The following is a 25576-nucleotide window of genomic DNA, read 5'->3' as shown; positions in this document are numbered from 1 at the left end:
ACAGTATATTGTAGTATTGTAAACTAATCCAAGTTTTTATTTGTTTTTTTTTCTATTATTATTAATTTTATTTGTTTTTATGTATCTTTTATTTTAATTTTTAATTAAGTTTAATTGTATACTTGAATGGCCTTCATGTTCATGTGATTTTTTTTGTTGTTGAAAAAAATTTGTCTTCAATCATAAAACACACAAAAACAATCAGTGGGTGATACAAATCTAGGCAGATGTAACATGTGCTACAAACGAGCTGCTGGTCACGTTTATGACAGACCAAAACTAGCATAAATGAAAGTTAGAAGATACATTCAGACAACCATGCACATTTAGCTCAACAATGTACCTATTAATAAAAACAAAAAGCTCTTAGAAACTACTTTATTTCCAGCCACTGTTCCAGTGGATGAATCCTACCAATATTTCTTAGGGATGTGTGGTACTGAACTGGCTACATGCTGATGTGAAGAGGTCATTATAGCATTAGCCTAGCAAGAGATAATGTGTGAGTTACAACTGGCTGCTGGGTAAAAAATTAAAGAATACTCAATAAAGCTTCACTGTTAGCTTTGGCAGCCCATCCAAATTAATGTCTCCTTAATGAGCTCCCTTCCCATCTTCCTCTTTCATGAAATAAGCAATGCTGTGAGCAATGGCGGCGATTCCAGCAAGCTCAATTGCGATTGGCTGCAGATAAGGACCACCACCCACATTAGCACACAGGTCATTATTTGGATTTCTGCAAGCAGGTGGTGATGGAAGCCGAAGAGTCCGTGATCAGACTCCAGAGTATCTCCTGATAAACATCAGGGGCCTTGGAGACACACTGACACCAGCCCCTGCAATGCTCACCGGGAGCCCCCATATCTCCCCAACCATGCACTCATTACACAGTATGTTTTAGAAAATATGGGTTTGATATATAGGACAGGGGGCTGGTGGAAATACTATTTTTGCTCTGGGTTATGGCTCGTATAAGCATGGGAATAAGGGGGTTTCTGTCAAGCAGCATTAATGGGAAGAAAGGGGAATATGTCAGGTATAAGCAGGTACATTTCTACTGTAAATAATTTGATGTTCAAAATTGGGTTCAGAACACAACTGTATTTAAGTGGTAGATTAACATTTCATTTTTTTAAATTTTTGATAGATATAAGGGATAATGTACATGTGAAAAACGACAGTTTTTACACAGTTTTTAAAGTGGTAGCTGTGTTATCCCTTTTTAAGCTAGGCTAACGGTAACTTTACTCATCAAACCATGACAAGAAACCAAATTAGCATAATTTCCAAAATGTCAAACTACTACTCAGATGAACTTCATGTCAAGTTTCTTGAGGTTAAATTCAATTATTTCTGCTAAAAGGAAGCTAGCAGTCGTTTTTGGCCAACTTTGGACAGAGAGATTGACATGCTACATTATTTAGTTGAAAGGTGCAAGGAATTAGCCTACGTATTTACACATTTAGATGCATAGCAGTAGCGTTAGCACTAATTTAAAGTTATATAACTTAGCAAATTAGTGAATAAACATTCTTTAGCCGCTAACTGCTCCACCATGTGACCTAGCTTGTTGCTAACTATCTCTGTCTGCCCTAGGTGCTAGGTGCTTGGTTAGTTATCCAATGTCTTGTCTTCACGTTAACAAAACTGGGGCGGTAAAGTGGTGAGAGTGAATCATAACAGTAATGCGCTGGGCTAAAACGAGCAAAATATTAGCTAAATTGTTAGCTAAGACGCTAAAACGCTGAGAGGAAGCATAGCTAAGGGACTCCTCTAAAATTGCCCATTGAAATAAAAACAGATAAAATGTGTGCAGTATTAAGATTGAGATGTTTTGGTGATGTTTATAGTCAGTGAGTTTAGGTTAAATTCTAAGCATGATTTTTGAGTTCACCTGGCCTGTATTTGAATTATACATGTACCATAAGGACAGAAAATTTTGTGTGCTACATTTAAACTCTTAATTTCTAGATTCCAAATAATTATGTTGCATTTTATTTTACTTCTCATGAAATGTTATATTTTTGTGCAATATTGTCTCGCAGATATGCTGTTTCGATCCTAAATAACAGACTGTGATGAGTAGAGCCACTTAAAGAGATGAAAATTGTTGCTGGGACTTGTTGGCAGACGATCATGTTTGAGATGTACATTCATGACGAATCCTTCTCCACCATAATCATCTCATCTTCTCTCCTCTCTCTCTCCGTCTGTAGCCGCCTTTGTATGGAGGTTTCAAGTCATCGCAGATAAGGAACGTTTTCACACATTTAATCAGATCATCCTCTCGATCTGCTCCTGTGCAACATGCATAGTTTGGCACGGTGTTTTTCCAACCAGATATTCACCTCAGATCTAATCCTCTTAAACTCTGCGCTCCACAGGACTGATGGGAGATGTTAGGCAACTGTGGATGAGTTGGTACGGAAAGATTATGATTGCGTGATGCAATGATGGAGAGAAGGAGCAGAGGTCAAGGGAGATGGCTGGCAAAACTGTGCAAAAATGAAACTTCCTGTTGTTTCAAAGTGATACTCTAGACGATTTTCATGTAAATAAATGTCTGTTTAGTCACTACCACTACTATCGCTGAATGAGGTAACACAATGGTGATTGAGCCTATGGCCCACTGATGAAAGCCTTTGCATTTGCAGTATTACAGACTGGATGTCTTGTTTGACTTTCGTGGAAAAAATCACAAGCGGCACCCAGTTAGTGACATGTTTTCCATCACCCAGCAGTGGTTGGTCTGCCAGAGAGGGTAGGTGGAGCTAAGCGGCTGATAGTCCGGTCTCTGCAAGTGTTGCGAGTAAACATTAATCTACTATGTCTGAAAAAAGAAATGATTGAGGACTACAGATACGACTTCAAAAACGAGTGAAAATCAAAAGAAAAAGAAACAAATTTGACGCTCAGATGAAGGCAAACAGTCTAAAAAGGAAAGCAACCGTCAGCCAGGAAAATCAAGAGCCAACCTGTGACGTCACACATGCAACACTGTCTGGATATCTGGGAAGAGTGCTCCCGCAATTACCGTTATCACCATAGGTGGCACCGAGAGAACGAAACTGAGAACTTGAGATTACAACTTTTTTTATTTGCATTTTTTGCTTCTATTAAATCTTCATATATCAGATTGCATGTAGCCTGCTTTTTCATTGATTTCAGCTCAACTACATGGACATCACGTAAAATCAATAGACCTTTGCTAACATAAAATGCTAATATATATGCTACAAATATCGGCAGCTGATTACAGGAAATGTGGGGAAGAGAGAGTGAGACATGCACCAAATGATCGGCAGACCGGGAGTCGAACCTGCAATCAGTGCAAGGACTGTAGCCTCTTTACATGGGATGCCTGCTCTACCAACTGAGATAAACCAGCGCCCCAACTCTATTTTATTGACAGACTATTGATTAAAAAAGTTTTAAACAACAATAAAAACACGATAAAAAAGTAGGAGAACAGTTTTGTCTTTGTAGCAAAAAAAGGACAGCTTCAAATACCCTGGGAAGTATGAAAACGGCTCCTTCAGGGGCCCCCGTTCTCCATCTTGCCTGCAGTCATTAATTAGATCTAATCAACACCGCAGGGAAAAGTTACTGTCAAGACTAATTAGCCAAAATGGAGCTTCTGTAATGGGAAACAAATGAACAACAACAGTTACTGTAGCAGCCTGCTCCGTGCTTTATGACTCATTCTGTCTCGGCAGGAGAGCAGAATTATATTAGCATTTGATTATTGTTTTGAGGGAATTTCAGAGCATTAAAACTCTAATAGCTTTCCAATGATTAAATGATCTTAAATGGGTTTGTCTGCAAAGTATTTCCAGGTTGGATTCTCCGTCAGTTTGGGCGCACAAACACACTGCCGGGTTGCCTATTGTAAGCAAACAAGGCCTCAGAGGTCATGAGAAATGTTGACTTAATCCTTCCTACATCGCTTCTGAGAGAGTCAAGGCAAAAAAAGGAAGCTTTGTTTCTCCCACAGCGCCGCGAACAAAAGGGGTTGGGATTGAGGGGGAAAAGCGTACACACACACACCACCTGCAATTAAGAGCTTAGAGCTCGTCCTCTCGGCACAAAAACCCTCAGCGAGCAAGGAGAGAGAGGAAACGTCAAGATTAGGTGGGAAGTGCTACGAGGGTATTAGAAGGAGACGTTTGTCACAGAATATTACTTACAGGATGCTGGAGGACAGTCACCTTATACCCCGTGGAAGAGCAATTGTGGAGGATTTGATAATTAGCGGCTATTGATGACTATTAAGCACTTTGCACCCTGGTCACACACATCATAAACAAGCCTCTGTTTGTTTGCCCATATGTTGGATTGAGTCATTTAAAGGTGGACATCTGCTGATGGAGAGAAGGTGTTAAGTTGTCATGAGAAAAACAGCAGCGTTTCATTTACAGTAAAATGTCTCTAAAGCAGGAAGTTGAAACATTTCTGAACTTTGCAGAAAATGCCAACTTCATTACAACAAAACTGGGTCAAAAGCACAGAGTGGGAATTAGAATCAGCCGAGGGAGACGAGATGATTGTAATTAACATCTCTTCAATCAGGCAGGAGTGGAAATTATAGGTTTTACGTTTATTACTGAACTTCAAGGACCTGCTCAGGTGTCACCATGTGACTTCTGCTGTATCAAACGAGGATTTATATGAAGAAATACAGAAAGCCCGACAAGTTTGTGCAAACTTTTTAAATCAAAGCACCTTTTAAATGCATTATTACCATAGACTGTATAAAAAGATGGACAACATGACAGCTCCCTAAAAGTGAAGCCAAAACATCTCTAGCGCCCCCTGCTGACGGGCTGCAGTAAAGCTCATAAAGCCCGCCTCCTCCATGTTAACAGATGGGACATGAGTCAAACTATAAAATCAAAATACATGGCACTTAAATGTTTCTCAAACATGGTTTCTGTCATTATAGTTAGTTCTTATCATGCTGATTTACGTACAAGTGTTCATTTTTCTGACAAGTTCACTACAGTGATTGAAGTTCCATATCTGTGAACGTCTGATTCAGACCATCACAAGAAGCTGTTCTGCTGTTAAACACCTCAACGTGCAGGATCTTTGCTGGTCTTTTTTGGTAATTTAAGTGTGTGTGTAAGTGTAAGTGGCTACGGTGGCTCCACCCGCCGATCTCTACAGCGCAGCTCTGGCTCCAAATGACGTCACCATCTGAAGATGGCAGCAGTGGGTATTTTGGCTTCAATTCAGACGTCAGAGACGCGTTTACATCTCTACAGTCATTGATTATTACATTTGTTCTGGATACTCAGACAAATGCTTATATACAAAAAATAGTGAACATGTGAAAGGATGCGACATGCAGATTACAGTATATAAAATTTTGGTATGTTAAAAATATCTCACGAAATATTACTATTATAATTCTAACTATATGGAAAGCATGTGTTTATATGGTGTAAAATATATCTGGAAAGTTGCAACAGTTGGTGTTTTTTGCAATATGATTATAGCGCCATCGTCTGGGTAAAATACACAATAAAATACCTCTCTGTGTATTTTATACTGGTATATTGGTCGCACTGGTATACAGGACGCAGCCCACTTTTTAGATGAAACAAAATGTATTGAAAGTGCGTCTTATACACCGAATTTAACAGTATTCACTCTTTGCATTTCAATATCATGTTATCTTTTTACATGCTTTTAACTGCTGAGTCAAGGTGTATGAAAATATTGGTTTAAAAATGTCATCACTATGTTTTGAGATGTAAACTAAAAGCTAAAAATAAAGCATACTGTATTTGCTGATGTAAATGAACATATTATGCAGCCTCGCTGAGGGTTTGTGACATATTCATCAATTTACTTTAAATAACTTGTACACAATACATGTTTTTTACATGAGGCCAAGGCTTGGCAGTGTGTCTAGACAGATACAGCTTCAATCTGAAGTCCTGCATTATGCAGAGGTTATTTATAGACACGCTTCTGCCTCCATAGTTCGGCCCATAGATTCTCCCAGCTTCATTACTGGAGATAATTACTAAACTTAACGATGCATCTTTTAGGATAAGGTCAGTTGGTCTCCTTCAAATGAGAGCCTTAGTAACCACTGATATTTACTGCTTTTATCTACAAAGCCTGGGTTGGAAAATGGACATTATATTTCTTTTTAACTTTGGTAAATGGTGCTTTTACTCTGTTTTTTCTAGTCACATAATTTGATTAACCTTTCAGAATAACGGCGATACACACATACATTTTTGACCATCATTGGCCCCTTTCCAAACACTGCAATCAGGCCAAGATGTGTGTAATTCTACATCAAAGTTTACTAGAGGAGGGCGCCGGTTAAGCTCAGCGGTTAAATCGGTGACCATATACAGAGGCTATAGTCCCCGATGCGGCGGCCCTGGGCTCAATTCCCGCCCTCGGCTTTTTGCCGCGTGTCATCCCCGCTCTCTCTTCCCCATTTCTGCCACAATCCACTGTCCTCTCTCTAAAATGGCAGAAAAAGCCAATGAAATTATATTAAAAAAAGAAGTCCTTTCTAATGAGTGTGTTTGTCTTAACACACTGCCTTGTAATTCTGTGTACATGGCTCTACCAGGTTTGTTCCAGGGTCTTCTCCGGGGGTGGCACAGCATGGCGCCTGGTCCCGGATCATTTATAAACCCACACCCCGTTCCATGCTGGTAGCCCCCCTGAAGCAGCCGGGGTTCTTGCAGTGGGTGTGGGTGGCAGCGTCATTCCCAGCAGAGGCTGTAGGATGTGGACGAAGCCAGGCGTGTAATCCCTCTCTCCAAGCTGGAACGCACCATCGACGCAGGAAAATAAATATGGACGGATGACGCGCTGAATGGGGGAGATAGGGGAGAAGCTATTAGCGAGAAGAGAGTGAAAAATTAAGACGAGGTTTGATTCTGCAGAATTTTTTATATACAGTGGAGTATACTTTGCTGTAAAACATTCAAACTCTGCATAAAGCAACATATTTATACATGCAGGATTGTTCCTACTTCATTTGAGAAGAAGTATTAACAGCACTCACATTCTGCCTTACACTTGCACTCTCAAAGTGCTTTCGGTCACTCTTTCCTAATTCAGATCAATTATCCCATTTCCCCTCTGTAAGACACTGTTTCTCATTCAGCATAATGTACCTGCTATTTGTCAGCGCCATGTCATGAGCTCGCCTCTCTCCAATATTCGTGCGCACTCTCGTCAGGGTGACTGAATGCCAGCTTTCTCTACTGTCTGAGGCTCATTTGAAATTCAAATATTGCCTCATTGCCGAGCCTCGATAATATTGACTTTCACTTACTCTCCAGAGGCAGCAGGGATATATTTAGGACAGGATCGTGTGTTTTCTTACAGTTTGTATGGATGCATCTGGGGCTCTTCTAGACTGCAGTCACATGCTGTAGGAAATAAAAACTTTTGTCGGGCCAGAAGAAAGTCGAAATCACAGTCCAATTCCAGCCGAAGCTGTGAGAAATGTATGGATAAGTTGTTGTATTTACGAATAAGATTACTTTTTAATTGTCAAACCTGCGACAAAGGGTCAAAAGGTTTGGTGCGGTTCATTCAGCTCAACCTCCTTTTCTCCCAAAGCTGCAACTCCTAAAGCTTCAAACCAAACCTCAGCGTCTTTTTCGCAGTTTTTACAGCATGAACATTAGCATCAAGGTAGTGAAGCAGACACACAGCAGCTGCATCAGGTGTCCACTAGGTGGAGTGCTACATCCCTCTAGAGTGTTTCTATTCACAGCAGAGGAGACTTGCTGCATACAGTGCATCATAAAAGGATTGATGATTAAACACAATGTAAACTCAGGATACTTTAGTGCTGAAATTAAGCAAACAAGTGTGACCAAAGACATATATATATATATGTATTAGTACAATATTTATTTATTTACTTATTGATCCTTTATTTTAGCAGGGAGGACCCACTGAGACAGAGGTCTCTTTTCCAGGAGTGCCCTGCAGCAAAAATGAAAACTAAATATACACATAAACACAGTTAAAAATAGTTTTAATGAATAGTTTTCACCAGTTGCAATGACCTTCCATTAGTAGTTCAGACACTAGCTCTTTACAAACATTATATGGCACCAGAGAGGGCAGCTTAGCTGTCATTTGAAAATTATCCCACAAGATTGGTGCAGCAATACTAGAAGCAGCATCCAATTGCTTCAGGACAGAGGCAGTTGCATTTGTATACAGTGTCTCTTTAGTCCAAAACTGGCAGTATTGTAGCCTGCACAATCAATCTGTAGCCTGTCCCTTTATCGCTATAAAAACTAGTTTTCTAGTTAAAGATTAAGAAAACTTTCTTTAAAGATCTTAATAAAGGTTTGTAAAGAAGGATTTACAGTATGCGTTTTTTTCTTATTTTCATATGATTTCTTGTATTTTTACTTTTCAATACAGTCAAATTCTTCTTCTGCTTTCTTGTGCCCACTCATTCTGAAAAGGCTCAAACACCACTGGTTTTTATAGTAGTGAGACAAATCTGATCAAACACAGATTAAGCTAGACAGCAGTAGAGTAATAGAGTATAGAGTAATAAAATAGTCCCAGCTCTATAACATACAGCAGCATTGAAATTATACTTAATATCGTATATATACATGATACTCTGAAATTGCAATTCTGCATAATGAGTACTCATAGTTTAGATATTTTGATACTTTCATAATTTTACATGAGTAAAATTATAATACAGGACTTTTACATGTTGGTACAGCTTATATATGTATATGAATGTAGCCATTTGAGCCTTGTGAACACTGAAAAAGTGTCAGACTTGGTGTTAACATTATTGGATGTAATTAAGACCACTGGGGAAAAGCAAAATGGAAACAGGAACATTGAACTAATTATATGTCTTTGAAAAAAAAGAGTCATTAGTGAGATTAAATAGAGTAACATCAGTGTGTGACACAGAAGTGTAACATCAGCCCCAGAGACCCAGAGAGAGTAATCTCTACAGGCTGCACTTGCAACATCATCATAAACAACACGATGGAGGTGGTTTAAGATGGGCGGGGAGGGTAAAGGGGATTTTCTGTCAATAAAAGCAAGTATATATAAGTATTATTAAACCTTTCTTTATCTCATTATGGTGTCTTATTATGGGATTTTAATAAGCACCATACCTGCAATTTACAGTACAAATGGTACCAGGTGAGCGAAATCAGAAATCAAAGTACACACTGTGTTTATCGTCAGCAGTAAAAGGGATTATTCTGGGAGAGGTGACACGGCTATAAACAGACAATTACTCGCATGCTATCAGTTTTTTAAGGACATTGACACTCACTGAGATACTTTGCAATCATAATATTTATGTTATGTAATTGCAGGCCTGATTCTGCTTACAGAAAAAAAACATTGTGACAATAAGCAATTGTGTGTAAGCTTACTTGAAATTGAAAAAAAAAAAGTAATTTAAATACATTCTTAATAGTTTGGTTGCGGGGACTTCACATAACAGTTATTGAAATTTTGATCATTACTGCACACTTTCTTCTGCAGCTCAAATGGGATTTCCAACCATAAGCTAGCTTTATGCAACAGCTAACGTTAACCTTCAACTGCTTCCTTGCTAGTGTTTCCATTTCAAAGTGTTGGAAAAGATTGGATAAGTACATTAGTTCTAAAATGATGTTACCACAACTCTTATAATAGATCAAACATAAATGTTAGCTAGGTAGCGGTTGAATGCTAACATTAGCTTTTGTATAAAGGTTCTGAAGGGTGGATAACCCATTAGCTACTGCAGGTAGATAACCCATTAGCTACTGCAGGTAGATAGCCCATTAGCTACTGCTTACTCATTAGCTACTGCTACTTTTGCTACATTACTGTTTGATCTATTACGAAACCTTTATACAACAGCTAACGTTAGGATTCAACTACCTCTTAGCTAACATTACTGACTGATCTATTACAAACCTTTATACAGCTAACGATAGCATTCAACCACATCCTAGCTAACGTTACCATTTGAAAGTGTTACATGATTGGAAAATGAAAGGTGTAAATTAATTCTAAAATTCTGTTAGAACTCTTATAATAGATGAAACAGTAATATTAGCTTGAATGCTAACGTTAGCTGTTATGTAGAAGTGGCTAGATAATAAGTTATCAAATATGTAGTTTTAGCTTGAAATATGGCCGATGTCTCTCTGGATTTTCACTGTCTATTGTCCTTTTAGTTGCTGATCAACCAGGAAGCTGTGAAATAGTTTGTAGAATTGTTCACATTCTCTATATTTAGACATCAGAGGAAAATGGCTATTCTAGGGGCGCTGGTTTAGCTCAGTTGGTAGAGCGGGCACCCCCATGTACAGAGGCCATAGTCCTCGTCGCACTGATCGCAGGTTCTCACAGGTCTGTTGATCATTTGGTGCATGTCAGCCAGAAAATAGCTATTGTATTCCAAATATGGTGCCATATGTTTAACGTCAAAAGTACTTCTAAATGCAATTCCATCATTTAAAATAGGTGCAATTCCCGTCCCTGTGGTCGAATTTAAAGTAGACCCATTAAGACAAACTTGAATAAACAATTTCAGTGTTTAACCATCATTTGGCAACACTCTAAACCCCACAGCTATATTTTACATGTAAATGTTACTGAGCACTTAGAGCACATTAATATGATAAAATCCAAACAAGACTTTTTTTCTCCTCTTCAGATTCATCCTCCAACCATTTTTTATGAACATCTGTCATATCGTGACAAATTACACTCATTCATTGGTGACTTGTTAAATATGGAGCATGGGGGGAATATGGAAATGTTGGTATTAGAGAACTATTGCTAAAAAATGATGTGCTATTATCATTATATGTGTCATCCTCTTTCACAATCACAAATTAGATTTACCTGTCTCATTCCCAAAGTGCTCCTCTAACGCTGTTATATCACATGTAAGTGGAATGGTTTGGTGACCGAGTGTGAACAATGTATTCAGTATTCCCTGCGTGTCCATGATCCAATAGTCCTGCTCTGAGTACACAGCTTCTCCCCCCAAAGAATGCAGCCATAGTGCCCCATTGTCTGAGGACACAAGCTGAATGACAACCACTTTGGTAGTTTACGGGACAATACCAGTGTTGTTTTTTAACACATGCTATCCCATTTTGTTTCGAATCAACAGCACCTCAACACCACAATGGACATTCATGCCTAAAGGAATTTTGGAAAATGCTCTCTGGTTGAGAGTTAGAAAAGAAGAATGATACCACACCCAAGTTGGCACAGTTAATAGAAGGTTAAAGCAAGCGGTTGGTTAGCTTAGCTTAGCATAAATAGTGGAAACAGGACCAGTTTCACCACTCAATTTCATAGTGGTTATTTTGCATTAGCTATAGATTAAGTTTGTATAGTTATCATCTAATTAGAATGTTTTGTCCTACTGACGTACCTTTTTGTTGTCGCTTAGCGACTAGCATTAGCTACTTTTAGCGGTGAGTTAGCCTCTTTCTTACTGCTAAGCAAAGTGTTCGAAGAAAATTGGCACGAGCAGCAAAATAATATTGGCCACAGGAAGTGAAATTGGTTTGCGTGGACTTAAAGCTCGAGTAGTTAAGACAAAACTTTGTTCTCCACGGTTTGAACATTTAGTATCAAACTATCTAGTTTAAACCTAGGGTTAAGTGTGGACTTCTACCCTTACTTAACAGAGAACTCATGTATAACTGTGGGGAGGCTTTGGCTTTGTGGTAGAGTTGGTCGTCTCTCAATCAGAAGGTTGGTGGTTCAATCACTTACTGCTACAATCTACACATCGAAGCAAGAGGCAAGACACTGAACCCCGAATTGTGAATGTGCATAGATCTTGATTGGAGACAAAAGCGCAATATGAGTGCAGTCCATTTAGTCCATAACTGATGCAATGGGTGCAGATCTCCATCTCCATTACAACTGAGCCAATTTAGTGGGATGTTTTCTCAAAGTAAGGGCATCTTTAAAATCAATCTGTGCTCGAAACACATCACGATGCAGCAATAAACTAAATGAATGCAGGCTTGAGGTGTAATTATGGATCATGCACATAAAAAAGTTGAACAAATATAATATCAACAAAACTGTTTGACCAATCAAAAATGTTTTATTCACGTTATAAAATACACACTACAGATATGGTCCCTGGACTCCTGACAAATAAAAAGTTTCCACTCAGTTTGTCTTTTCCACTGAGCCACTACTCTTTGTAAGCATGCCAGCTCTAGTTGTCACAGTCAGATAGTCCTTTACAACTCATTCTCATGCCAGTCACACACAGGGCGGCACAGAAAGCATTGAGGAACAGAAAGGGGCTCAGTGGAGTGACTACCATGGGCAGCCATACCAACAGCCCCCTCCTCTTCTTTTCTCTCCTGCAGAACAATGCGACAGTGTTAAACTGTGCCAGATTCTCTGAGAGACATTGCCCTGCGTTTATTTATGAGTGTATCGTCGAGGTCGTGCGGCAATCGCCCTACATTTGACACAGTCTTTAAATGGCCACATCAGCAGACAGATAATCAGTGAGATAAAGAAGAGCATCTTCCATGCCAACTCAGGGAGGGGTGGAGTGTTGTGGGGGGGGGGTTGATAGGGTGAAGGGAGGGGTGTATATAAATGGAGGCCAATGGGCATTCACAATCCCACGGTCTGGTAGTGCTTCATCACAAGCTGCCTTCAAACCCAGAGAGTGTGCAGACATGGCGTTCAACGGAACCTGGAAGGTCGACCGCAGCGAGAACTATGACAAGTTCATGGAGCAAATGGGTGAGTGTGTGATAGAGTAGATCACATTGAATGGATTACTAAAATTAGAGTACATTGGTTCTATTTTTTTGATTGATGCCAAACATTTAAAGTTTTTTTTTAGAGAGCGCAAATTTGAGCAGGCCAAAACCTTTACTTTTTTCGATTTCTGACCAGTAAAGCTATATATATGTGGCTAGGAATATATAAAAAGCTTGTAGTTTAAATAAACTCAACATGGCATTTAACAGGTTTTTTTTTGGTTTGGCTCCCCTAAATATCCCCGTTCTGCTTAGAAACAGGCATGACTAATCAATTGTCTGAATAGCCTACTAATAGAAAAATAAACCTCTTACAATTAAAATATCTACGCACCCACAACCTAAGTTAAAGATACCAAATGTCGCATTTAAGATATTTTTGATTTAGTTTGACTCCTAAACTTCTGCTGCATAAACAGCCTGTTAAGTTAAAGTAATTTAAAGGGCCAGATTGAGATCTTTAAAGGGCCGGATTCAGCCCACGGACCGCCAGTTGAACAGGTCTGATCTGTGCCATGGGCCAATGTGTGCGACATGTGTCATTGTTTTCCATACAGTTTGACATTGCTTTATGAGCGATACATACTGCAGTGCAATGTGTTGGTATGTTTGAGTTGTTTATGATGCTCCCCATAATAATAGCGTGGCTAAATTAAGAGAGATCTTTGTTTGGATTCTGGCACTGTCTGATACTTGGCAAAGAGACAACGTCAAATACAAGCCGAGCTGTGGGAAGAAAAAGTGTGAGAAATTTTTCGTCCTATAATCGCAAAAAATTAACTATTTTTTCTGTTAACAACTCAGGTATTAATATCATGAAGCGCAAGCTAGCAGAGCACGACAACCTGAAGATCACCATCGAGCAGACTGGGGACAAGTTCCACATCAAGGAGTCCAGCACTTTCCGCACCAAGGACATCGACTTCACCCTGGGTGTGCAGTTCGACTACAGCCTGGCTGATGGAACTGAAGTCGCAGTAAGTAGTTCAAGCATTATTAAACCAACGCTTGCTTTTCTAGATGCTGTGAAATGTTGCTAAAGCAAGAAGAAATGGTTTGCTTTTGGAAGATATCGCTTATGTTTAAGATTGGTATTCAGACGCATTCATTGAAGGGACGTTTTCATTGCTATAGTTGATGGAATGAAGGTGAAATGTGCACAAATGTAACTCAACACAAGAGCTTCCATCACCAACTGTATTTCCAACCAGGGTGCGTGGGAGATGGAGGGTGACATGCTGAAAGGCAAATTCACCAGGAAAGACAACAGCAAGGTCCTGACCACCACTCGATCTCTGGTGGGAGGAGAGCTTGTGCAGGTCAGTATAGCTAGTCTAGATGCAACTCAATCAATAATATGCAATATGTTAATACAGTTTGTTCCCATGTCTCTTTAATGCAACACGCCTCTCTCTTTCCCCCCGCAGACTTACAACTACGAAGGAGTGGATGCTAAGAGGATTTTCAAGAAGCAGTAACGTGGAGTCTGAAGTTCATATTTTATTTTTATATAGATGACACCATATAGATTCTTTTTCTAACAATAAAAAAAGGCTAAGTCAAGTGTTTTTCTTATGGGATTCTACTTCATATACCTCAAAAATGTTGAGTTTTTAAGCCTGTTCTGTAATCTAGAATCAGTCCAATAAACAATGGGTTCAATTAGAGATATTATACTTGAAATGTGCTAATCAGCGCGATAAAGGGAAGCAACTAAAGCACAGTATAACAGGATAAGAAGCACATGTAAATTGAAGGAGAGCATGCCAGTCTATGTGCCTCAGTAGGAACCATAACAACCAGTATCCCAGAGATGGCTAAACACTATTGTGGCATTTAGCAATGTGGAAAGTTTTTCCTTGCCCAGGTTTTGCAGACAAGATTTATGTTGCCATCCACATAGAAAAAATGCCATTTAAAAAATTAAAAAGCAGCAAATCTCTGCAGACTCAATGGTCCAGTTACTCACAGTAATAGACAGAACATGTTTTCAGGGGGACTACTTTATTGGTGAATTTCCACTTTAGGAGTCCTAAGGAACAGGTGCAAAGTATTTGCTACTGCTGAATCTTTTAAATGTCATTTTTAACTATGTGAGCAACTTAAATTTGTCTCTTCTATTGGAATGGAGGCAGAAATCTGAGCAAAGATCCCCAAAATATGAGCAGAATAAGACACAACAAGAGGAAAGAGAGACCCTGTTTTGTTGGAATTTGGCCGAACTCACCCTTTAAATGTCTTGCAGAGTAGAGTAACGACTTGACTTCACTGTCTCAAAACAACAGCATTCACTCCCACACTAGACTTCATCGTTAAGTAGCTAAATAATGATCCCACACAGGATGAAATATATCAAATGTTGCCTTTAAAACAGTTGGGAAATAAGTCAATATGCACTAATTGTTCTTTATTATGTAGTCGGAAATAATAAAGACGTCTTTGTTTGTCACTTGACTTGCATTTAAGTGTCATTTTTTTATGAAAAGAATAATTTGCGCATTGTATTTAATATGAGTTAAGTTTGATAATGAATTATGCAAGTCTGCCTGTTGTTGCAAAACACTACAAATTTGCAAGTCATGTTGTCTCCAGGTCAGTCAAGTTATTAAGCGATCGTGATCAGGCACAAAGATCAGTGATTAGATTTTATGATCGTTGTAAGATTATAATTGCTGTCTTTATCAAGAGGAGGATTTTGAGGAAGTGTAACTTCCCTGCAGCATGTAAGACTGTTTTAAATGCTCTCTTGCGCAGCAGTCTGATCACATGACCGCAGCAGGGTCTTGTGCTGTCATGTGCTGGCCTTTGGGTGCAACCCTCAGCAGGGAAACACAGCAGGGAAGATGTGGATTTCTCACATGATGGGGTTGTAAAGAGATTGTGGAGAATGAAGTTCATTCATTGTATACATTCTCATGAAGTCATGAAAGATTGCTTTTTAACGGTGAGAGGAAAAAGAAGAGGGTATTTGCAGTGTACTACTCTGATCACAAGAGGGCAGTATGTGCCTGCTTTTAACTATGGGAACCATGAGTGCCATTATCACTATATATTGCAGAATAGAGAAGATTTTGTTCATTTTTACTACATTTTCTGATCAAAATTTCTCGGCCTAACCCCACTGTACATTTCTTTTTTCGCTGGATGTAACAAAGCCAACAAAGCCTCCAAACTCAGTTGATAACTTATAAACAATAAAAGTACTATCGTCCCTACAGACACTCATCCAATCCTGGACAGCCTGAGATGATGTCAGCATCAATCGATCGCATCCCCCCCGCTGAAAGTTGAGTGGCACCCTCTTTCATGGAGGTATAAACCCCCAGCACACAAGGTTAATCTGGCCGAGGCGGGGCTGCTTTGAACACCAGTTTGCCCCTGAATCCACCGTGGGGAGAGAAGTCCTCCGAGACCCCTCAGAAGCTGTGAGGCTGGAGGACTGTGAGCCTGCAGATTTTAGTGGGAAAATGGGTTGGTGGGCCTATTTTTCTTTTAGAGCTGCCTTACAAAGTGAATTTCATGCTTTTAATTATTAGAATTTGCGATACTTTAAATAAGATTGTAGTTTTGTACAATCGTGCAGATATGTGCCGACGTATTGGAACCATTTTTGAACGATCAATGCTTTTTTTAGAGAGTATTAGTGCACATTTCACTGTACTACATTCATTTTAAAGTATTAATTACCGTTTAATTTCCATTGGTCAGCCTCAATTTAATACATTTACTCGAGCACTTTACTTCAGTACAATTTTTAGGTACTTAAACTTTCTTATAATTTACACTTCACACATGAGAAATGGCGTTCTTTTAATTCCATTACATTTATCTGACAGACATAGCAACTAGTTACTTGTCAGATAAGTACAAATTGTCAGATTTTGAGAACAAAATATATATTTCATTTATGAAAGATGCAGTTAATTATTGATTGAAGTACCAAACTGTATATTAAACGGCACAAATTAGCTCCATCTTGACTAAATACACCACTTACTACTACACATATATTTTAATATAAAAAAAAAAAAGATTCAATAATAACACAGACAGGGGCCTTTCTGTATAATGAGTAATTTTACATTTGATACCTCAAGAATTTTTATATTTATTCAAGTACTTTTAATGGATTATTTTGTAATGGTACTGCATTACCACAAATTATATACTTATTCCAAACAGTAATGCAGATGGAGGTTATCAAATAGGGTTATAATTACTATCTGCACCATACACCTTTTATACATAAAGTGTATATATATATCATTTATTTTTAATATCAGTGGCTTTATTGGCAGGAACGTTTCATTTAAAGACTTTTACTAGAAGGTCAGTATAGTTAGTAAGTCTGTATAAAATATAACAAAGTCAGATTACTACAGAATAATGAGATTTAGTTTCAAAGCATGTTGCTAAATGTACGCGAGCACGTTTACTCAGTAGCTCTGCGGTTACTATGGAAACAGCAAGGGACACAACTCCTGCTAGCTAGCAGCTCCCTGCTAGCTTTAGCACACATTAGCCCGAAGGGTCACAGCACAAGACATAATTAGCTTATTTTGTGTTTAAAACGCCAACTTACCGTTTTAATGCAGTTCGTTCAGACAGTCCTCTTCTTCACCACCCTGCTCCTGGTCCTCGTTATCCTCCATTTGTGGCAAGCAACACGATGTCTCCACGTTAGCAATTAGCATCCGTATGAGCAGCGTTTGAGCTTCGCTATCAGCGTAACGAACTTTCCTTCGTCTATTATCATGACAAAAGTTACGCAGTCCATATTTAGGTGATTAGCACGAACTTATTGTATTTCACTGAAACTATTCGACACTTGTAGAAACTTCTAGCCAACCAACTATTATCGCTGTGTTTATGTTGTCCTGGACATTGAATCACACACAAAACAGTAGGAAACTTGCAAATTACGCAGGTCCACGGTCATCAACACTGACGTCACTCTAACGTCATTCCGTATAAATCAGATTATATATATTTTTTATAAATACGAATATAATACAGATTAATGTCGTCATATGTAGGCCTCAACAAAATATTTCTATCACAAAATTGAAACTCCATTTACTGTAAATAAATGCTGTAATGTATTTTCATAACCATTGGGTAGCGCTGTGGAGCTCTTTATGTTGTTAGAGAAAAGGCCTCAGTCGTTCTATGATGTCATCCTCAGTCTAGTTATCATATGACACACACCCTGTTTGTACAGACGAACACACACACCTACAGACTTATTGGATCTGAGCTCTGATTATTAAAATAACATCTTTCTGTACTTTTGTGGAATCAAAGAGTCGACTGTAGCAACATGAAATCAGTGAGAAACAGGAAAGTGGTGGGAGAGTTAGCTCTTCAGTGTTTTGATTGCTGTGAGACTGAGGGAGCGGGGGCCCACCCAAGGGAGATGGGAGCTGTGGGTGAGAGAGAAGGAGGAGGAGGAGGGAAAATAGTGAGAGGTGGACAGAGAAAAGGCTGAGAGTGAGGACGAAGGGAGCGCAGAAAGGACAGTGGAGGAAGAAAACACTCCTCGCCCCCACCCACCCGCTGTGAAATCAAATTTACTGACTCACTCTGAACTCCTTCGTTTATCTGGGAGAGTAACAATCACAAAAGACACCAGCAGAGGAGTGGGGAGAGTCAGGGCTTTTAGTTCGGGCAGTTTTTCCAATAGACACAACCCCTTTTTTGGTCACTCACTGTTTAGACAATGACTGTGCAGATCTTTGCAGACACATTCAAGCTGCTGAACGATGAGTCACGAGTTAGTCAGTGCTGGATTCTGTATCTGATCCCATTCAAATGCCTTCAGACCTTAGAATGACTTAGGATTCATCCCATTGTGCATTGTGCATGCTCTGACTTTGACAAGATTTATGAATTTTGAAATGTTGTTATGATTGCAAATATGATGATGATTGCATAATGATGTTTTAGAAGAAAATAACCTGTTCACTATGGTCACTTTCACAACATTAAAAAAGCTGATATTAAACAACAATGTCTAAAATAATGTTAGATTATCTATACTTAGCATATGGGCTAGCATATATCATATGGGAAAGCGTGAGCAGTGACAGGAAATGCTCAGAGAATGAATCCTAATGACTGTGATAGTTTCACTTATTCAACATTGATAGTGACTAAAATAGTTCCCAGACAAAGTGAAATGTGTCCAACAATGGAAAATTGCTACATTTTATTTAAACATCGTTTTTTTCTGCAGGCTGTATTGTAATATTATCTCCTGACTTTCATCTAATGCCACCATTTGACCAAAATCTTTAGCCATCCATCTTTAATTTGTAACTAATTAGCCGCAAAATTAATTACATTACCATCAAACACAGCTTTACTTTATACGTTTGTTGCCAATTAGCAACATGTTAGCATTCTAGCCCACTAAAAAAATATGGTAAACATGCTAACCATTAAATCTGCCAAACATTAGAAAGTTAGCATTGTCATTCCAATCAAGTTAGCATGCTAACTTTAGTGCCAAAGTAGGAAGCACTAGCATGGCTCAAGTACATCTTCTTTTCTGCCTGTTTCTTGGTCAGTTTGGAGAGTCTTACCACCTTAGGCCCCTAAAAATGACATGATTAAACAATTGTATGAAAGGGAAATGACACATTGGTTATCTGCAAAAAAATTCTCAACACATTGCTAACTCTGACAATGGGTCGTGGGTCAACATTGCTTAATTTTATAGAGCACAAGTCAAGCGGTTTGGAAATCAAATGTGCGATGAATAGATAAATCCAAAGAAGTATAACTGTAGTTTTTACGGCTCATTGCAGAGAAAATACAGATACATTTATCACTGACCATGTCTGTCACGCTTGCAGCTAAGAGGATGTAAAAGGGGACAGAAACACCTCTCTAATGGACTCGTCAAAGGGAGTAACACTATTACAAAGTGTTGCCAGTTGGGCGTATGCATGTAGGCACCCAGATGAATATGTCCCCTCGCCCGCATGCATGAACACACAAGGACTTTTATCCCCCACTTTACTCTGCTCTGACACCCTCCGTGTAACCCCTCCAGGCATGGACGAGCGTGTGTCATGTGAGAAGCGTGTGTGTGCCACCTGGTGTGACTGAGCAGACAGAGGAGAGCGGAGATGTGGAGGGAAACTAAATTGGCTTTGGCCTCTGTCTCAGGAGTAGCCAGCCCCTGGGTTAGGAGGGCTATTCTTATAGAGGGCAGAAAGAGGTCTCCAGCTCCCCTGCTACACAAACCACTTTATAGGATCCCACATCATGTTTTGACGGCCTCCTGGGAGTGTGGGGGAGGTGTTATCCAATGACAAGTGTGAGAAAGGAAGAGGAAATTGAGCTGTACGCAGGTGGATTGCTTTGCGGGTAAAAGGCAACATCGAAGTGCAGTCAAAACGTCAAAATGTGCTCTTAATTCCCTTCAAATATGGAGCTCCAAAACTGACATATGGCATAACCTTCACAAGCTATTTTAATTTTCTGCCCCTTTGAGATCCAGTTTTTTGGTGTCTTTAATCTTCCTAATGCTTATATGGATTTGAAGATTGGTGTAAGATTTTGGTTGAGGGTGTTCCAATCTGTATTTGTGTGAAACCTAAGTAGAACATTCAAAGTAATATTGCATCACGCCTCCAGGATCTTTGCCAGGCTTTGAAGTCAATTTGACATAGTGGCCAAACTGTGTGATCACAATTTACGGCCACTACATGTGATGCTCACAGGCCCAAATATTTTTTACCCCCCATCTCCTAACATTGATAAAGAGAAAGACCTTAAATTGTAAAATTCTCAAATACATATGCTGTATCTTGTCCTCCTTTATACATAATTAGTAGAAAAGTGTGGCTGTTAAGCTTAACTTGAAACATGGTGGCTGCAAGCACTAAGCATTAGCCTTCTCAACTACAAACTACAGTAAATCAACTTCTTCCTGTTTTAGCAGGGAAGTTAAAGCTACCAAGCTTTTTCCTTGTAATTCAAAGACACCATACTTACATGTATATCTTCATGACATTATATTTATCTTCAATTCATGGTTTGGTCTTATCACCAAATGGAAGTCAAGTAACGGCAAAGGAAGCTACTATAAAACCAAACTATAAATCTCTACGTAGTGTAAGCTAGCAAGCTTTGGAAGCCGCGGCTTCAATTCTTTAGCTATTGTTATTGCAAGAGTTTATCTAATAATGTTACAACAGTACAAAGTATAGGCCTTTGGATATTTTTTCTTATGACAAAAGTTAGCTACAGTGGGAAGCTAGTTGAGAACATTGATGTTTGAAGGAGAATGGTGGGAAAACAGATGCGTTCAGCTAGCAGCGTTTTCAGCTAAGCTAGCTCAGCGCACATGCCTCTCAATTTCTCCACTAAGATCACACACACTTTTTGATGATTTATGTTTATACCAGTATTTGTTTTAACTTCATTTTGAGAATTTGTTCTTTAAACAGATTTGAATATGTTTTTGGTTGTTTTCTCATCTGGTGTTTTTTTGGGGGGGGCTTCATATTTAATGCTTGGTTATATTTGAAAGAATATATAAACTTGATTTATGGGCATTGAGGAGTAAGGTTGCATATTAGAACCGACTTTAACCAACAAGTGTCCGCAAACTTGTAAAAAGACCCTCCGTAGAGCAATTGTTTAGTATATCCATTCTGGGCTCCTGTAGCCACATGGCAGTGCAACTATGAAGGAGGTCCTGCCTTCCCTGTAGATAAAAATGGCTCATTCTAAGGTCACAAAAACAACATTTCATATTGTCAGGGGATATTACACCAAGGAAAACTTTCATTTCTTCCAGCTGATCCCTCTAAATCTCAGCACTTTTATAGCCGGGCTCCTGAACAACTACCACAATAACATTCAGAAAGAAGCAACCATGACAGCAGGGATGATGTCAATCTTTAATGGCAGATGGCCTGAAATGTCTTCATTTAACATTTTCATAAAAACTTCTCATTTTGATCACCTTTTTTTTTGGTTTCAAACAAACGAACCTCTGCAATTCACTGAAATACAGTTTCTCCTCACAGCGGTTAAAGTACATAAATATCAACAGTACTGTATGCATTAAGAAAAAGAAAAAAGGAACACACACACATGCCGTGAACATGCACAGAACACACAGGTACGCACATGGTTTACTGAAACGAGACCGGAAAAATTCTCATCGACAAAAGGGGAGGGATCATCGTATTATTTTCCAGAAACTTCTGTACCATACTGCTGGCGACACACAAAAAGATCCATTCGTTCAAAGAGCGTGTTTTTCTCTGGATTTCACAGTGAATTATGTAGGTAAAACAGCATTTATATATCAGATACAAACACACAGAGGAGCTCTAGAAAATTACCAAATGAATATACAATTAAACTTACAATAATACTTACAATGAATTATATGATGGGCATCTTCTATTAACTTTAAAAACCCATAAAAACACACGCACACACACACCTTATAAATACTTGTTCTAATAAATTTGGCGCCACACTCGGCTTTAAAAAATGTCTGCTTCAGAAAATCAGTTGATATTATGTGCATATTATTATTACTCATTACAAACACTGACTATATGATTCAACCACTCCGATATGATTGTACACACCCGGGCTAAAGATTACAGAAAGATTGTTTTTCTTGCGGTATTTCAGGTTTTTGATTGTCACATCACTGAAATGTGACTTAGCCTCGTCAGAAAAGTACAAGAATCACTGTTTGTTTTTTGTAAGAACGCGACATGAATGAGAAAATTTGGCATCAAAATGTCACAGAAATATGATCAATCGATGATATGTCAAACAGCAAAGGCGTTATTGCGGGCCCAGAAGACACGAGATTACAAAAGCTGATTTCTTTTTTTAACGCTCCAATCATTATTATGCTAATTCAAAGTTTACAAAAAAAAAGCAGGTTGGCTCCCTAAAAATAGACGAAAGAGACAAATTGCTTTAAGTGAATCTCCTTTCAGATGCAGAGTGGCTCTTTGGAGTGACACCAAAAGAGACGTGCAGCGAAAATAATGTCACACTTCATAAGAAATCAGATTGAGGAGCACAAAGCAGTCAAAAACGGAATAATTCCACTAGCCTAAATAGCTCTCCAGTGTAAAAAAAAAATGCCTTTGGTCTTTTGTTTCTCTATACTGTGCTGCTGTCCTCCTGCCGAACAATGAAGGAGCCGGTTCCTTATTATAGCAGGGCTCAGTTTGCTGTGTTTCGCAGTCTCTCCGGGGTCACTCTACCTTCACCGGTGATGGCTTATTCCTGTCAATGCCTCTTTTTTTTCACACATCTGATTAACTGCAAAAATTAGGAGCTGGATGAGGCGACAAAGGACTACAATGTTGGCTTCATCAGGTACGGACGACACACAGTATGTAGAAAAGACAAGAGCAAACCAACAGGGCTGCTTTGGTATAGCAGGGCGACTTTTCACTCTCTAATGGCACAAAACAAAGAAGAGAGGAAAAAGAAAGTTTCTCACACAACATGAACCAATCAAACGTTTCAAACATCGTCTTGATTACAAAAATACTTTTTTGTATTTCTTTAAAATATCTAAAAATGTACAGCATCGTTTTTTTTTCTTCTTTTTTCTGCAAAGTCATGCTTCAACATGTATTTAATAATCATAATAACATTAATATGAATGATATACAGAATAGTAATAATTATAGTCATATAATAACGTCGCCCGGCAGCGCTTTGGCGACACTTCCATGAGTCTGGCCTTGCAAAGTTCCTGCATAAATCGTCTTGCATATACAGAATGCACAGCAAGAGAGGAGGTCTGCTATTGTTAGACAGGCGATGCAGTCACAAAGGGCGTGTGCGCCTTTGTCGTGGTACCTTTAAGGTGTCAGAGGAGGCGTGGCCAAAGCGCTGCCGGTAAATCTTGAGTATGTAACAGTATAAAAAAGAGTTGGAGGGACTTTAGGGAAGGGTGGGGGTGCTCGATGTGTGATGGAGGCTGGGGTCTAGAATGTCCTGAGGCCCATGAGGCTGCTGCTGCCTGAGAGAGAGACAGAGAGAAAGAGTTTGCACACACGAAGTAGTAAAAACAAAGGGGAGCGTGTGGAACTGTTGCACGACACAAACACATGCACACGCGTATAAATCACAAAGGTAGATGCACACACAGATAAACGCTCTTGCCTTTGTGGTGCCAAGACCACACACACTTTTATCCCACAAATATCTTGTACCACGACTCTAGCTTTGTTTTCAAAACACTCTCTGTTGTGCAAAAGCTGAAGCATACACATGTGAAAGCTGACAATATGGCTCGGTGCGGCACAGTCATTCCAGCAGATGTCTTTCAAAGCTTTTTCCACAAATCTACACTTTCAAAACCAGACGTCTCGCCAGAAGGGAGAGCGACGCCACCCGGGTGTCGAGGTGAGATTTTGCACCTTTTGGGATCAATGGTCGCGAAGTGAAGTGAAGTCCCGAGCCGCAAAAACTCACCGACGGTACGCTGCTCCGAGAGCTGGAGTCAGCTCCGTCCGTCTGGTTTCTAATTGGACACGAGAGGCAATCAGCAACGCCCGTCACAGCCGGCCACGGCCACCATCACACATCAGGAACCTGAGGACACAGAGGAGGCGGAGGTTTAGCCAAGAGAACAAGCGGCGAGAGTGGTTGTGTTTAGGCCGTTTTATAGTTTCTGTTGTGGGAAAAGGATGGGATAACATTTCTGTCATTGTATCTGATCCTTTTATGATATGATTTTTGAGAGTTGTGTCACTTTAAACCATTCAATACTAATAAACACTCATATTTTTGTCTTAACAAGCTCAAAAACTGCACTCAAACCAGGCAGCAACCAGTGATTTAAAGCCGCTTGATCGCAGTAATAACATAGCAGGAACGTAACATAGGAGTTGTGTAGACATTTAAAGGGATAGTCCATCAATTTACAGTTTTTTTTGTTGGGGGACTCAACAGGAAGAAAGAAAAAAGTTCAGAAAGGACGGAGCTGAGACGATGATTTTTGTCCCTGATATGTAGCTCCGAAAACAGGCCTACACTACCCATAATGCAACTCATTTGTTGTCATTTGCCTCATCATATCGTGATAATGTGATAAATAAGTATCGAGATCTCGAGAAAACGACAAGTAAATAAAATGTGTGGATGCATGTCCACTCAGGGCTTCCGTATGTTTCTTATGTTTATTGTTATTATTTTTATTATGTAGTTGTGTCGTCTCCAAGTCCACCCACAGACACTATATAATTATTAATAAGGACGCATAGACCTCCCTCTAAACAGTAGATGGATTATGACATGTAAAATCTGCTGCCCCTTTAAAAAAAAGAAGAAGCCAATTTTGGTCTGTTTTTCCCCCAAATCTTTCAAGCTCAAACCCCAGCTGTGACACACAGGATGTCCCCGAACAAAAGTCTTAAACACTTGCCTAACAACCATATCTCCCATGATCCCCCACCATTCAAACTCCAGCACCAGCAGACCAAAGAGAAAGGTCATCCCTACGACCCCCTAAACCCCAACCCAGATGTATCACCAAAAATAGACATCTCTTGGAGGCCGTGGTAACTCGGGTTCGGAGGGCAGTGGAGAGGGGGGGGGTTTAGAAACTCTTTGGAACAATAAACAATTAGAAAACCAAACATGACCTTAAGAGAGAGGAAGAGAGAGACAGACTGTTGCAGGGGAAGCAGGGAGACGGGTTGGGAACAGTTCAGAAAAGAGTACGGTGTTTTTTGAAGGGGCACGGCTGGCCTAGCTAATGCCTTGTTGCG

General features: G+C 39.4%; 2 protein-coding genes across 5 annotated transcripts in view; one reads left to right on the top strand and one right to left on the bottom strand.

Annotated features, from left to right (window-relative positions):
* The first annotated feature begins 12647 nt into the window (after window positions 1-12647).
* Window positions 12648-15251, top strand: LOC138600718 (fatty acid-binding protein, intestinal-like). Its single transcript, XM_069672191.1, has 4 exons — window positions 12648-12777; window positions 13602-13774; window positions 14009-14116; window positions 14225-15251. Exons 1-4 carry the CDS (start codon window positions 12711-12713, stop codon window positions 14273-14275), a joined length of 399 nt encoding a protein of 132 aa, XP_069528292.1. The 5' UTR covers window positions 12648-12710; the 3' UTR covers window positions 14276-15251.
* Window positions 15252-21702: 6451 nt separating this feature from the next.
* LOC138600940 (RNA-binding protein with multiple splicing-like) overlaps window positions 21703-25576 on the bottom strand; it is a 44154-nt gene continuing 40280 nt past the window's right edge. For all 4 annotated transcript variants that reach the window (XM_069672496.1, XM_069672497.1, XM_069672498.1 and 1 more), the window contains 2 exons: window positions 24279-24398; window positions 21703-23823 (listed from right to left, as the gene is read on the bottom strand). Coding sequence is in view for 2 of the 4 variants with exons in the window: in XM_069672498.1 (XP_069528599.1) it covers window positions 24362-24398 (37 nt within the window). In the remaining 2 variants the exon portion in view is untranslated. The remainder of the gene's footprint in view (window positions 23824-24278; window positions 24399-25576) is intronic.

The sequence above is a fragment of the Semicossyphus pulcher genome, unplaced genomic scaffold (assembly GCF_022749685.1).
Source record: "Semicossyphus pulcher isolate SPU_LCO1_2020_fin unplaced genomic scaffold, fSemPul1.0.p SCAF_21, whole genome shotgun sequence".
In the NCBI taxonomy this organism is placed as follows: Eukaryota; Metazoa; Chordata; class Actinopteri; order Labriformes; family Labridae; genus Semicossyphus; species Semicossyphus pulcher.
The sequence above is the reverse complement of the archived record's forward strand: the minus strand, read 5'-3'. Positions and strand labels throughout refer to the sequence as shown.